Raw genomic sequence first — 14,909 nt, 5'->3', positions numbered from 1 at the left:
TTCACAGAGGATTTGATGTGTTTGAGTCCAGACTGCTCTGGATGTCTTCACCCTGCAGAACATACGCGTTCTCTTTGTAGATGAATGTCTTTGTCTGATTCATGCTTACAATTCAAAAACATACATTTAAAACAAATTGGTGACTATAATCTGCCCATAGGCAGGGACATGTGTTATTGTCTGTCTCTTTGTGGATTTTGTGCAAAATCTGCTCTGACACTTGAAGGCTGTCAAAATAAGTTTTTAACATCTTAGCGGCCAAAATGAACAAGGACAAAAAAAAAAAAAACAAAGTCTATTTAGGAATAGCAGAAAAAAAATACCAGCACTAACTGTTTATACATTTGGACAATACCTTTAAAAAAGTCACACATATCTCATAAAATAAACATGTATTTGTTTGTACTATTGAAACACTGATAGCCCCAACGCCCCTAAAATTAGTGTTAGTGATGAAGTTCTGAAGGATTTTTAGTCATTCAAAACTGTTTTGTAAAAAAAAAGAAGAAAAAAAAACTGGATCTTCTGAATGAAGTATCTTCTACACACAGAACTATAAGGATTATAAACTGGGGTGTAAGATCTTCTAAAATAGTCATCAGAATTGAAGTGAAATCCACCTGGACCTGGCTGTTGGAATTATTTTCAAAATAAGTTAAAACAAACCCCAAAAAAGTAGACAAACTGTTCTTTATGGAAAATATATTGATCATAGAAATTGTTCCCACATCACATATTGGGACTTAACAGTAAGAGTGAGACTGTTACACTATTGATGGGGCTGATTTCTTTTTCCTCTTTAGAGCTTCATCAAGATACATACAAAGAAACATGAGGGGGGAAAAGTCTTACTCAGCAACTTTAGCACAGTTCTTTCATTTGCATGACTTTCTTTATGTGTCCTCTGCCACATAACACACCAGTGCCGTGTTTGAGACTCACTGCAGCATCATGAATGTGGTTGTTTTGTAGCAGTAGAAAGAATCTCATCATGGAAAAATCATTGTTATGTCAAGGATCTGGTGTCTGAGGATCATCACACTGTCTGTAGACTGCCTTGAGTTCTTTATATGTCTGATGAGAGGACAAGAATGAAGAGCAATACTCATTTGGATGGATGTTTAACCTACTTAAATTGAATGAATGGATAAATAGAGGTCAGAACAATATGGAAGCATTTATATCACACAAAAGAATTTACATTAGAAATATGCCACTTGTAGAACAACATTTACAAGCTCAAAGTTTAATACAACAATGACACATTGAAATATGACATTTAAACATCTAGAACAGCAGGTTAGTGGGTCACTGTGATCTCTTCTGAAGCGTTCCTTGTTAATCAGCAGATAGTCATGTCATCTTTTTCCACTTCCATCTGTAGTTGTTCTGGTTCCTCCCTATTCTGCTGAATGTGAAGACGACTCTGTGTTTCCTCCTGTGGATGTTCCAGTTCTTGCTGTTCGTCTTTAAGTTGTGGAGTTTGTGGTTCCTCTTTAATCTGTACATGTTCCAGAGCTGCTTGTAGAGATTCTGGCTCCTCTTCATTCTGTGGAGGCTTCAGTTCCCCCTGTTCCTCTTTCGTTTGCTGAGGTTATGGTTCCTCTGTAATCTCTGAACATCCTGGTTCCATGTCTCATATTACCTCTCTTTCAGAGCTATTGATCGCTGAGAACCTCATCTTGCTTACAAACATGTTGCAGTGGGAGCACTGAGGCATCAAAGAGAGAGAAAAAAACATTTCTGTTCTTGAAAGAAATCACCCTAAAAAGCATTCTGCTTTGGAATGTTTTGAAAACACAACATTTTCTAAGAATTATATGTAAAGCAGAAATGCATGAGGGCGTGGCAATGGGACTGTGAAATTATTAGATTGTGATGGAGCTTGATAAAAACAATCAAAAGTTCAAAATAATTTCACCCAGTGAATATTGTGTGGTTTTAATTTCATCATGCTGTTTCTGAATAAGTGTATGGAATGACATTTTGATATAATCGTGTCGCTCAGACACAGAGGGGAAAAAAGCACGTTACTTATAAAGCATATCAACGCCCGACCCGCAGACTGCAGTGTTTTTATCGTTTCTTGATGTCCGGCGTTCGTGGCCCTTAAATTAAACATTTTGAGAGGTCTGAGTCTGTTTTCGTTTACCTGGCTGACAGGTGAGCTTTCTGAACTGCTGTTTTCCTTCTTCTGATATCTTTATTGCTTGTTCTGTGCAGCGTTTTGCTATTTAACCAAGGCTTTGTCAGTTTGTTGTGATGATGTATTTGCAACAGGGCGCCGCCATGTTGATTCTCACGCGACTCACGAAGAATCTCGCGATATTTGGAAGCCGCGGACGCTCATAATATACGTAGACGCTGCGCCGCGTATACATCTGCAGAGGTAAGTGGCACTTTTTCGTGTTAAAGTAGAATTATTCACCTACTTTTCGACTGATTTCCAGACTATTTGATTTATTAAAAAAGCCACGCATGCAGCTGTGACACGGGGTGCTCGAATGTTTCCAAAATGTTGTTTCTTTACTACCCAAACACAAATTCTACTTCATGTTTTTCTGCAGACGAGCTGACAAAAAGATGCCGAACTTCTGTGCGGCTTATGGATGTTCAAACGAGTGGGGCACCCACAGCAGATCCCGTGGAATCACCTTTCACAGGTAAAAGGTGATCTGGAGTGAGCTGGTTGTTAAATAGTGAAATAAACCCAGAGGCTGTTCTGCATCCGGGTTCTTTCCTCAATATGATAACTTCATGCTTTACACAGCTGCTTACTGGTCAAGTGGTTAATCTGAGACTTTGTTTTGGTTTAAATGTGTTTTCATCTATGATCTGCATCTGATCTGGAGATTCATGAAACAAAAACATCTTAGACTGCAGTGACTGACCAGCGAAAAGATTAATGATAGATATAGGATATATTAAATGTGTGTCTGCATGGTGTTTATGTACATTTTTTTTTTTTACATCTCCACCTTTCTCACATTTCTAAGGTTTCCTAAAGACAGTGTTCGTAAGAGAGAGTGGGAACGGGCGCTGAAACGGAAAGATTTTGAGGCGACTCAGTATTCCAGGATCTGCAGCGAGCACTTCAGGGCGGAGGACTTTGACAGGACAGGACAGACTGTCCGGCTCCGAGATGGAGTCAAACCCTCCATCTTTAACTTCCCCCCTCATCTCCGAAAGGTGTGTGTGCTATTTGACCGGACAGTTCATTCATACAGTGTTTTTTTTTCTGTCAGTACACTTTGTGTCAGTTAAAACTTGGAAACTTTTTTCTGTTATGTTTCTTCCAGGCTTGCATGAAACAAGAAAAGAGCCAGCCGGTGGCCCCGCCTCCGCCAGTGGCCCCTCCCCCGCCGGTGGCCCCGCCTCCGCCTGTCAGTGAACCCGTCCCTCAACCTGACGTTAAACCGAAGACGGGAGCGGAGGATGAGATTAAGAATGTAGGCCGCTAAACACCAGCTATATCTGTGACCGATCGCTTAGAAACATCACTCGACGTTTTCGTCTTCCACCAGGAGCACAACTATGCTTTGCCTGCGTCTCCGGCTGCTCTGAAGGCCAGACTGCTGGAAGCTCTGGCTCGAGTGGAGAGTCTGGAGCGCAAGGAGAGGAACAGCATGATCCGGGAGCGGAGGGCAAAGAAGCATCTGCAGGCTCTGCTTCGGGGTCTGAGAATGAATAACCTCATAAGTGATGGCAGACTTGACTTAACTGCAGGTAAAGTGGAAATACTAATTCAAAATTTGGATATAAATAGTCTACTTAATATACCTGCTCATGTGAAATTGCTGAGAGTAGATTTGTTCATTTAAAGCTGAAATGAAGCTGATCATGGAGCTCCTGTTGGTGAACCTACCAGCTAAACGTTGGTTTGTTTGGTTCAGGGCCTCCGGTCAAGGTGAAGCCGAGGAGGAGGAGGAGGAGGAGGACCGTGCTTCTGGACAGCAGCGCCACCCGGCCGTGAAGCAGTGCAGGATGTTTGGACCAGGAGAACGAGGCGGGTTTGACACAGAGGTGAATTCTGATGCAATGTTTAAGCATTTTGATAGATTTAAACTGCTCACTTGATGGTGTTTAGCAAATCTATCAGATCATCTCTCATAAAAGGAGAAAATCCTGTACGCTGGACTCTTTTCTGTGTGGAAAACCAGTTGATTTTAATGAGCTCTTCATGTTTTACAATTTTAAACAGGAATGAGGAATTTCAACAAGAATCTGAGCCGCTCGCCGTGCTTCTCTTAGAATTCAAGAATAAAAGAAACGAAATCATCTGTTCAGGAATGCAAGTAAATGACTATAATCAGGCAATTTATTCAATAAATTATGACAAACTTTACTGTCTTTAAAATTTTTTTTTTGGTAAAACAGACTTATTAATTCAAGGATAACAATAATAATTATGTTTGAGCGTCACATTAGTTGGTCATCTGTTAATTTGTTAAGCACAGCATATGCTCTTATGTTTTTTCATAAATAACTCACAATATAGAGTTTTAATTCCATCTGAAAACGTACCTAAACACATGAGGGAGAACATAACAGATAACAAATGTGAATCATTATGTTCAAAGCCTAATAATCCTCCATTTCACTCTGGAATGGGCATCGAACTGCAATAACCTTGTTCTAAAAGCCGAAAATGATGTTTTTTTTTCCTCCAGGTTTGTGACGCCACACTGACTGGAGCACATCAGGGAACGGTTCACCTCCACCCAGCGCCGGTCGGAGCCGGGCTACACCCTGGAGACGTGTCGTGAGAAGTTCCCAGATGAGCACTGGAAGCAGCGGCGAGGGCCAACGCCGAGCTGGACGAGGGGAAGAAGAACGCCGGCTGGAGCAGGTTTTCACTGAAAACTGCCTTCAGCACTCGCTTCACTGAGACTGAATCCTCTTCAGATCCTCGTCAGAGCGAAGAGGATCGAGACGCAGAGACGCAAGAAGGTCTCTGTGTCCGAGCCGGGCTCTCCACTGAGGAGAAACTGGTCTGGAGCTTCAGCGGGGAGCTCACGGAGAAGTTGGCCTCTCAGACGGACACTCTGTTTATGGATCAACTATGACGGATAATTTCTAAATGTTCAAAAGGCACTTCCTGTGAGAATGGTTTCATTTGTTGAATAACGGTTTGAATGACCTGTTTTTAAGTCATTTTAAGTTATTTGATGCAATAATGAAGTTAGAATGAACCATTTTAGAATGGAGAGCTCAATAAGTTCAAAGGTTTTTTATTAATTTCTCGTTTGCTCATGATGGAATGAAAACTTTACTCTGGTCTCAACACAATAAAGGCGCAACTGAAGATCAGAATATCTCTAAAATATGGATACAAGCTTTAGTTTAACCTTCACAAGAAGATCAGTGAAGTTTAACAGCACACAAGATGGCAGCAGCGCAGCATAAAGTGATGTTCAAGTAATAAATCATGTTTTTTTTTAATATATTTAAGGATTTAAAAGAAACAATGGAAGTTCAGTTTTTCCATTGTTGTGCCACACTAGTAGCACAATAATAAGAATGTTAATTTATATTTGAATAAAGTGTTATGTTTTAACTTGTGACGGGGTTTTTAAATGCACTATATTTAACACTCAGACTACTGACTGGAATAACAGGATGATGAAGATCTCCACCTGAGAAATGTACCTCCTGCTGCTGCTGCTGTCAGGGATGAAACGACTCTACTTCGTTGTTCAGAGTTAGCAAAGAGAAGAAAGCTGTGGAGTCCAGCGAAAATGAGGAAATGAGAGAATGTGTGGATGAAGGCGAAGCAGGAGGTTTAAGAAGAGGCTCAGTGGCAGCAGGACCATCACAGGCTCTGTTCAGATCAGTCACTGGATCCTCCAGCTGGACCTGACTGCAGAACCTCGAGACCTGCTGCTCCAGTCCCAGAGCCAACAGCCGCAGGGTGGAGCCGGGTTTGTTTGTGCTAAAGTCAAAAATCCCCAAATAAAATGAATCAGCTCCAACAGTTAAAATTTATAAATGTGCTTTTCCTTTCTTCTGAGGTTTAGTCTGAGGTGTAGTTTCGCTGTATGTCCACCAGGTGTCAGTGTTGCTTTTGTTCTTAATGGTGACCTTTTTCTGTTGGTTTCAATTATGGGGGTTTTTGGGAGGAGGAAGCCCTGGGAAAACATGCAGACTCCACACAAAAAGCCACGTTGTGTTGTTGCAACATGGTCAATAGTTTGAAACTAAAGTTTATCTTTCTCTTTTATAATCAATACCCTTCAAAAGGAAATATGCAGCTTCAGACTGAGGAGGATACGATGTCTGATGGAAGACCCTCACTTCTCAGCACTCTTAGATCTTCTCTCCTTGATTTTTTTTTTAATTTTTATGAATGTTTTATTTCTTCTCCTAATAGACATCATTTATATAGTTAGTATTTACAGTATGCGTCATGGTTACTTTACAATGTGGAGATTAAAGAGAAAATGATCTTATTTTGCAAAATAAATTTCTTTTCTGTTATAAGTGAATTAGAATGAGATTCTGAACAACATATAAATCACAAACCAAACTGAGGATGATGGAACTTATTGACATGCACTTAACAATTCTTATTTTATCCAATAATTTGACTGTAAAACAGCGTCACTCTGATGTAGGTGTCAGAATACAAATACAGTCATTACAAAAACATCATTTTGTTGTTTTTTATGCTTTTGAATAAACTGATCCTTGTCAGTGCATCTGATTTCCACCAGGTCTCGCTCTGTTTCCTCCCTCAGCCCCCTCACCTGCACTGCAGGTTAATGAGTGGCTCTAATGTCCCGTGGGCGGATGAGACCGTCTGTCTCTCTGTGTCCTCTAACGGCCGTCCCACCCGTCCAGGGTTCACCCCCAGAACCACGAGGGACCGTCAGCAGCCTGATCAGCAGGTCAGTCTGAATGATCTTTACAGCTGTGGAGAAAATCAGTTGTGTGCCCTCTTCTGCCCTCCACTGTCTGGAATTCCTCAGTAGACTGTGTCAGATGGGAACAACTTCACCTGAACTTGAAATAGAAAACCAGGAAATGATTCATGCTGAAGATGTGACCATGATTCACCGGCTGACGGTACGGATTGTGTTCTAAATGTGTCTGACAGGCAGCGTGAAGGAAACGTCGCCGCTGGTTAGGACGAAACAGCCGCCAGCCGTCCTGTCCACTCAGGTCAGAGACGTCAAGGAGAACAATTAAACACTGACTGTGTGTGAAACACCATGACTACAACCAGGAGAGCAGAGTTTGAGACAAACTGTGTGAATCTTACATCGAACTGGAGGAAACACCTGCGTTAATGAGCTGATAAAGAAGCCTGTGTTTCTTCCACGGTGAACTGGTCTGACCTCCAGGCTGACAGGAGAACTGAGCTCCAGGTCAGACTGAGAGCGATGGGTGAATGTGTGTGTGTGTGTGGGTGTGGGTGTGTGTGTGTGTCAGATTAAGTTTAGCAGCAGAGGACAGATACCACTTATTGATGGAGTTGAAACTCTGTCCCATCGGCTCTGATCTGCAGAAAATTCTTGAAGTTCACTTCTTTAAATTCAGACCGTAAAGTCAAAAATTACAGGTAAATGTCATGATCGTATGTAAGCAGGTGGCAGGAGATACCAGATCTGTCTATTTCAGGCTTTATAGAATCAGGCTGAGTCTCTGGCTTCTGAAGATGTCAGTGTAGTTACTGACTGTTTTGCTCTGTTGGATAAATTCAGTAAAGGAGGACACAGATACTGTTATGTTGGACGAGAAACACAGGCGATCTCTCAGGACTGAGAGTGAGGTGCTGCTGTTGAACAGGTCTCAGTGTGGATGGATAATCTGAGTCCTGCCTGTCCAGCAGGCTGCTTCCTGAGGCGGCGTTATCCCCTCCTGCCTCGTCTACATCTTCCCTGAAGGCGGAGGACGGAGCTGAGGAGCCGGAGGAGCAGGAGGCGACAGATGCTCCACAGCTGAGAGCAGAGCTGGAGCTGAGCTTCCCCCGGCGCCCTGGCAGGGATGGCTGCGGTTCAGTTCCCAAGTGGAGAGGTGGGAGAAGGGGTCTGATCCCTGCCAGGCTCAGAATAATCCCGATGGCTGCTGCATAGCTTCACCGCCGCTGTGGAGTGGCTTCTCGATAAACTTGTCACTCTCTTTAGATTCCTGCTGCCGTTTGGTCACATCGGGCTTCAGCCCGACGCGCCGCGCCGCTGAGGGTTGGTCTTCCTCCAGGTCTGCCACTCACGTCCAGGCCCGCTTACACCTGATTCACTCCTTCACTCTGCCGCCTTTCTGTCAGCTGAGGCCTGCTGAACAAGCTGACCTGCAATCCGTCACCATTAAGTCTGTTACAAGACACAATCAGCTCATTCTCCTCAAGACTTTAAAGCTCAGAGCTGACGTACAGCCACGGAAATGCTGCTCTTATTCTGAATTGTTTTAATTTTACATTTTATTTCAGTAAAAGTGGAAACTAGATGACATTTAAATGACCTTGCTCACTCTCATCCAGATGAGACTGTCATGAGAAGCTGAATGGATTCAAACTGCTGCAGCTCGAACCAGAACCAGCAGCAGAGATCACACAACGCTAGAGACTCCACTCCATCCTATGAAAGAGGTGTTTATTTACTTTGTTAGCAACTCACATGCAAGTTACAGTAGATTTCTTCTTCCAAGGTGTTCATGTTACTCACACTAAATAAACCTTTACAAAAATTCATTCCATGTTTGATAAACGGCAGACTTTTCATTCCAAACAGAAAAAAACACACAGGAGATACATCAGTTCAAACCAATGCAAAATCAGACGTCTCTTATCTCTTTGGTTGTATCTTCAGCTCCAACGTAAGAATCCGACACAGGAAACCCTGTGACTAACCTGGAAGGAAGAGGACGAAAAGGAGGTGTTCTCACATGTCAGGGATACAAATTGATATTAATTCATTAACTCATTGATCATCAGAGTTTATCAAAATTCACTGAGGAATAATTCTGAGTCTTTCCTGAATTATATATGATTGTTTCAGACAAAAGAAAGACAATATTTAAAATTCAAGTATTTACTGAAGAAAATATTCTCAATTAATCTGAAGTTAAATCCAAAGTTGAGAGTTAGAAAAAATCAGAAATTCAGCTTCATGAGACATATAGTGGAGGTACAGTATATACTGAATTTTCACAGTTTTTTCAGTATTAAGATCAGCATCTTTAACTGGTTTCCATTCATGCAAACTGCTCCCTCCCCTCCATTAGAGACATGAGCACATCCACAGTCTGAGGCGATGCAGGGACTTTACATCATGGATCCATCTATCCTCCTCTATTCCGCCCGTTCTCCTCCACAGCAGGCTTACCTCGTCCACTGTTGCACCCCAAACCGCTGGCGTTCCCTATCCGATCCATCCGGGCTCCGAAGCAGCCGGACGACCGTTTCCTGGCCGTCATGAGCAGGTCCAGCAGGTGGTTCCTCTGGCTGGAGGCCCGACTGCGGCCCTCGGCTGGCGGTGAAGCTCTGTCTGGAGCCGGAGGCTCCTCCTGGTCCAGCAGCCATCCTCTGGCCTGGCTGTGCTCGGGCTCCTGGTTTGTTCCTTCGTAATCAGCTTCTGACTCCTCATCCTGGGCGGCTTCAGTCAGAGTCTCCTCGAACCGCTCCAGTAGAGACTGAAAGGATGACCACCACACCTCAGTTTGAAGCTTTTTTATAGCATTACTGTCAACCAGGTCAGCAAAATGCTAAAGTTACAATTTATACGATTCTAAAACCTCCAACTTAAAAGTTTTATCGTGAATTCCCCCTAACGATGGACGAGAGCCGTGTCCAGACTAACAGGAGAGAGGACTGAAAGTCTGCTTTCTCACCTTGAGCTGCGTCAGGTCGCCGGCAGACGACGGCCTTCCCAGTACGTGTCCACCGACCAGCGTCTGCTGACACAGCAGGACCAGCAGGCCCCACAGGACCACAGGGCTCATGTTATTCTGCTGCTGCCACCACTGAGGGGCCAGCCTGCAGCGCACGGGCTTATATACACACACACGCACACACACACATAGACAAATAGTGTCATCATCTTGTAAATCACCCCAAGTGCATTCTGACACCTCGGCCCGATAAGACGGCTGGTCAGATGTCTCTGTGAGAGACACTTGGTGTTGGGTGATGTGGTGTGTGTGTGTGTGTGTGTGTGTGTGTGTGTGTGTGTGTGTGTGTGTGTGTGTGTGTGTGTGTGTGTGTGTGTGTGTCTGTGTATCATCACGATTGGCAGCCAGCAGTGGCATGACCTCAGGAGTCATGTCGGCCCTCTAAGCTCAGACATGGTGTGTATTGACGGGAATGCAGCATTCAGCATGCAAATACTTCACACAGTCCGCAGCTCCAATTATTCCATAGTAGGTTAAAACGCTTGCTTCCGGTTTGCAGAGGGTCCGCATGGTTTACCATCACCAGGAGAAGATCAACGCAACGCTTTCACACACACTGGAGCCGTCCAGCAAATAGTTCTGAATTAGCTTGAAAATAAAAACTTAATATGGGAGATTTTAGACAAAGAGGATCAACAGTAAAGATTCAGAGAGAAACTTTCTGATCTGATGTTCCATGAAAGAGTAAAATAATAATATCACAAGGCTCATTCAAGAGTTCATAATTCGACCCTTCAAACTATGATCGACTGTTATTATTGTTGTAGACTGTATATCTTAGTCAAGGCTGCATGTGTTGGATGAGATGATTTTAACTGAGCTACTTTTTACTAACAGGGCTCCTGGTCCACTCAGGACTTCGACACATCGCACTGCCTCCTGGTGCCCTGCTGGATTGTACTTGATGTGTGTATCGCCTGTTCAGGCTGAGTTCAGCAGCGAACACACACACGTCCGACCTCCCGGCGATGCGGATCATGTCTGTCTCTTCACTCCAGAAATCCAGAACTCTGCAGCCTCCTCAGATCGCTCAGGATTTCTAATGACAAATCGAACTTCAAGGCCTGAAAAGGAGGCAGACTTCTGTTCTTCATGCAGATGAGACTGTTTGGTTTCAGCCGCATGAACAGAAACCAGCATTTGCAAGTGTTGTGATTTTTTTTTTTTTTTTGACTGAGGGATTATGGGAGCAGACAGGAGTGACATAGTCGCTGTGCCTGCTGTGGGGAAGAAGACACAGAGCAGAGAGGGATCGCTTGGTGGCTTCATGGAGAAAAGTCCTTCAACCTGTTTGTTGGTTAGCATTAACACTCATTATCACTCGATCACAGCTGCAAGGTACTACACACTGGAGAGAAGCTGTTTTAATATGATGCTCAAGAACAGGCGGAAGTTAAAATACAAACCTAACTAACCCTACAACAAGCTGTCACTTTTTTTTTGTTTTATTTTATTTTAGGGTATATTAGTGATCCATTCTATGACCTTTTTTATTGATTTTGTTCAGCACCTTGGTCCACTGTGGGGTTTTTAAACTCCTTGCTCACTGGACGATGTGTGTGTGTGTGTGTGTGTGTGTGTGTGTGTGTGTGTGTGTGTGTGTGTGTGTGTGTGTGTGTGTGTGTTGGCTCCAGGATGCTGTAGGAGTTTCAGATGTCAAACTGGTGCCGGAGAAACATCTACATGCCAGACTAAAAGATATGTGATCTTTATTTATATCACGTTCTCGTTATCAATCTGAATCCTGCTTTAGAGAAACCAAGCTAAACATAAAAAAACAGCTGTGGTCTGTAGAACTGACACAGACTTAAGATGCATGTTGAGCTACAGAAACCATTTCTGTTTAAATATTAAATTTACTTTTACCTACAAGCTGTAGTTTCCCAACACACTTTATATGATTATTGATATTCACCTATTCACCATATATTTTCTATATGTTGGACACAAAGACAGGCTGAGATGAGCATCAGAGCTCCAGCTTTGGGATGTTATTTCACCCAAAGGTCTCTGAGCTCATCTGTTTCACTGTGACATTCTGATTTTCATGTGGTTTCAAAGATCTTGTTATTTTTTTGGCCTCTTGCAGCTTTATTTCAGCTTACGGCAGTTTAAATTCCCACCACAGTCATATCAGGATCACCAAAGAAGTCCAATGAAATAGAAGTTAATTATATTCCTGATTAAATCCATTCTGTTCAATTAGGCATTTCCCATCAGCCACTACAATCTGGAAGGACTACAGATTATGGATTGGGACCAGGACAAAGTTCCAAGTGGACACTCACAATTTAAATAGAGTTTAAAATCATCATGGTGGCAGAAACTATCAAGGTCTTAATGTGAAAACGAACCTAATCCCCCCTCAAACTGCTGGTTCTTCAAATTAAAGAGAATTACTGAGATTATCTCACTTCGTTCTCGGGATGTAAATACGCTGATTGAAAGATGCAGTCAGAAACATTTATTTAAACAATTAGGAACACAGAGATCACAGTCTTACATACATTTCAAATAAATATTCAAGACACAAGCAACATTTAATAAATATTAATCAATAAATAGCTTTCAGTACAATTTCTGTGGTGGTGCTGTCATGGACGTCGGTCTGACTTCGGATCTGCAAGAGAGAGAGAGAGAGAGAGAGAGAGAGACAGCTGAATTAGGAAGATGAGTTGATATATAGGCAGCATTTCAGAGCTACACAAACTGAGGACATGTGAGCAGCTGCTGGACTGGCAGTCTGTCACTCACTGTATATGCCAATAGACTTGCAGCCCATAGAGCTCGTGGATGTTATTCTGTCCACCCGGTGCCCGAAGCAGCTGGAAGACTTCCTGGACGAGTCATTGCGGACGCTTTTCAGGTTCTTCGCTGAAAAAATCTCCCTGATCTTTGCATCATCCAGAACTTGAGCCTGCTGATCCTCCGATGCTGCGTCCACGGCCAGCTCCTCCAGACTGTCCCGCTCTGCGGGGACGTCCCGGTCCGTCACGGTCCGCTCTGGAAGAGACTCCTCCAGTCTGTTCAGGAGAACCTGCAGCATCATGAGTGAGATGAGGGACACGTTCAGAGGAGGCTCTCAAAACAGACAGAGCATCAACTCATCAATGTTAACAGTTCAGTAGCACGCAGCCCTCTACAATCCACTCATCCAACATTCCTGGAATATGGATTTGTTGCATTTCTAATGGTTTCCGTAAAGCCTGTACCTTTAAGACATCCATGTCGGTTCCAGTCAGGTGTGAAGTGACTGGATATGTGCTGCACAGCTGCAGGTTGAGGATGAGGAGGCTGGAAAGGACGACAGAAGACAGATGCATGTTCCTGAGGCTAGCTGGCCGGCTGGCTGGACTGTTCTTCTGCTCCTTCGCTGCGGGGATGCTGGAGCTCTGAGCTGCGGCCGACGCTCTTTTATACTTCAGCTTGACACACATTGGCACGCCAGGAATTGGACGGGCATTCTTGACACCTGAGTCTGATAACAGAAGCTGTCAGAAACTGCTCCTTTTAAAGCATTGTCTCTTAGATATGAGGTATTCAGATGACATAGCTGCTTTCATATGACAGTTTGTTTCGGCAACATACTCCAAGCCCCCTCTTCAGGAGACACTGTTGTCACCGGGCTTCGGGAAGTAGTAAACTGGCGTGACAGCGTGACAGTGTTGCTAAATTAAGGGGCTTACGTGATGGAGGTAGGGTAGCGTGCTCTTAGAGAGTGAGAAAAATCAGCCGTCAATATCTGGGATTAACGTTCAAACACTCTGTTAAAGGGTCTTTGAGAAGGAAAATAAAAACCATCTGAAACCTGCCATCTACAAAAATAAAACTGTGTGAAATGTCTGACAACTCCAGTACAGGAAGTCAGATTAGAACCAAACTATCAAATGAATAGCACAAGTGACTCTCCAGAGACACATGAAGAAGAAAAGGTATTGGTGGAGATGATCTGACTTCAGAGAGGTGATCTTCACGTCGTTCCGTCATTCTAATAGATTGAAGACCTCGAGGCAGTTCTAAATGCTCAACAGTGGAAATGAACTGTACCTTGAAACATTAACAAAAGGTGTTTGTGTTTCTTTACCACAAAATAGAATTCACTCATAATTAAAGCAAAGTTAGTAATGTCATTGTCTTAAAAAATGTCTCATCTTTTTCTTTTGCTGTCTGTTTCTAAGTTATTGTTTATGACAATGGACAATGGTTTGGACACAGGACTGATTACTGAACACTGATGGATACGATGATCTGTTCTATTTATTGCAGAGACTTTTCTCTGCAACTGGTTTCAATCATATTTAGCAGACAGGTTCCTCTTCCTTCATATTAATGTCTCTTCAGCTCAGACGACATTTAAACATGGAGTTCCACAGGATTCTGTCCTAGGACCTATACGCTTCACTTTATACATGCTTCCTTTAGGTAACATTATCAGGAAACACTCCATTAACTTCTATTGTTATGCAGATGATACACTGATCTACTTATCTATGAAGCCAGATGACACTGATCAACTTGTTAAACTTGAAGTTTGTCTTAAAGGCATAAAAACCTGGATGAGTCGTCATTTTCTCCTCCTAAATTCAGATAAAACAGAAGTTATTACATTTGGCCCAAAACACGCGAAAGAAGAATGATCAAAAAAAAAACAGTGACCCTGGATGATGTTATTTTAACCGCCAGTTACACTGTAAGGAACCTGGGAGTGACCTTTGACCTGGACTTATCCTTTAACTCTCATATTAAACAGGTCTGCAGGACCTCCTTCTTTTACCTGCGTAATATTTCAGCGTAATATTTCTAAAATCAGGAACATGTTGACTCAAAGCGATGCTGAACAATGAATCCATGCATTTGTTCCCTCCAGAGCAGACTGATGTCATTTCCTGTTATCAGGGGCCCAACAACTGGATAAAAAGTCTTCAACTGGTTCAAAATGCTGCAGCAAGAATTCCGACAAGGACCAGCAGGAGAGGCCTGGTTCAGGACACTCTGGACTGTTTTTTGAGTGAAGCTGCTGT

At 43.0% G+C, this 14,909-nt stretch overlaps 3 protein-coding genes across 4 annotated transcripts; 1 reads left to right on the top strand and 2 right to left on the bottom strand.

The window, feature by feature from the left end:
• Positions 1 to 2,346: 2,346 nt before the first annotated feature.
• Positions 2,347 to 6,368, top strand: LOC115408352 (THAP domain-containing protein 2-like). Of its 2 annotated transcripts, none has more exons than XR_003933767.1 (7): positions 2,347 to 2,389; positions 2,568 to 2,663; positions 2,997 to 3,189; positions 3,300 to 3,449; positions 3,525 to 3,726; positions 3,894 to 4,023; positions 4,671 to 6,366. XR_003933767.1 is itself a non-coding variant. In XM_030119059.1 (7 exons), exons 2-6 carry the CDS (start codon positions 2,584 to 2,586, stop codon positions 3,971 to 3,973), a joined length of 705 nt encoding a protein of 234 aa, XP_029974919.1. In that variant the 5' UTR covers positions 2,347 to 2,389; positions 2,568 to 2,583; the 3' UTR covers positions 3,974 to 4,006; positions 4,671 to 6,368. The 2 variants fall into 2 exon arrangements, 1 of the variants encoding a protein (XP_029974919.1); XM_030119059.1 differs by having other exon boundaries at positions 3,894 to 4,006; positions 4,671 to 6,368.
• A 2,445-nt stretch (positions 6,369 to 8,813) lies between these two features.
• Positions 8,814 to 9,959, bottom strand: nppa (natriuretic peptide A). The gene is made up of 3 exons (XM_030119013.1): positions 9,829 to 9,959; positions 9,324 to 9,630; positions 8,814 to 8,848 (listed from the first exon to the last, which is right to left on the bottom strand). The coding sequence occupies exons 1-3, from the start codon at positions 9,937 to 9,939 to the stop codon at positions 8,844 to 8,846; spliced, it is 423 nt and encodes a 140-aa protein (XP_029974873.1). The 5' UTR covers positions 9,940 to 9,959; the 3' UTR covers positions 8,814 to 8,843.
• A 2,380-nt stretch (positions 9,960 to 12,339) lies between these two features.
• nppb (natriuretic peptide B) lies at positions 12,340 to 13,220 on the bottom strand. Its single transcript, XM_030119014.1, has 3 exons — positions 13,101 to 13,220; positions 12,643 to 12,925; positions 12,340 to 12,508 (listed from the first exon to the last, which is right to left on the bottom strand). The coding sequence occupies exons 1-3, from the start codon at positions 13,209 to 13,211 to the stop codon at positions 12,483 to 12,485; spliced, it is 420 nt and encodes a 139-aa protein (XP_029974874.1). The 5' UTR covers positions 13,212 to 13,220; the 3' UTR covers positions 12,340 to 12,482.
• Positions 13,221 to 14,909: the final 1,689 nt, after the last annotated feature.

This window comes from Salarias fasciatus, chromosome 20 (genome assembly GCF_902148845.1).
Source record: "Salarias fasciatus chromosome 20, fSalaFa1.1, whole genome shotgun sequence".
NCBI classification, from domain to species: domain Eukaryota; kingdom Metazoa; phylum Chordata; class Actinopteri; order Blenniiformes; family Blenniidae; genus Salarias; species Salarias fasciatus.
Note: the sequence above shows the minus strand (reverse complement) of the source record. Positions and strands in the feature narration are given on the sequence as shown.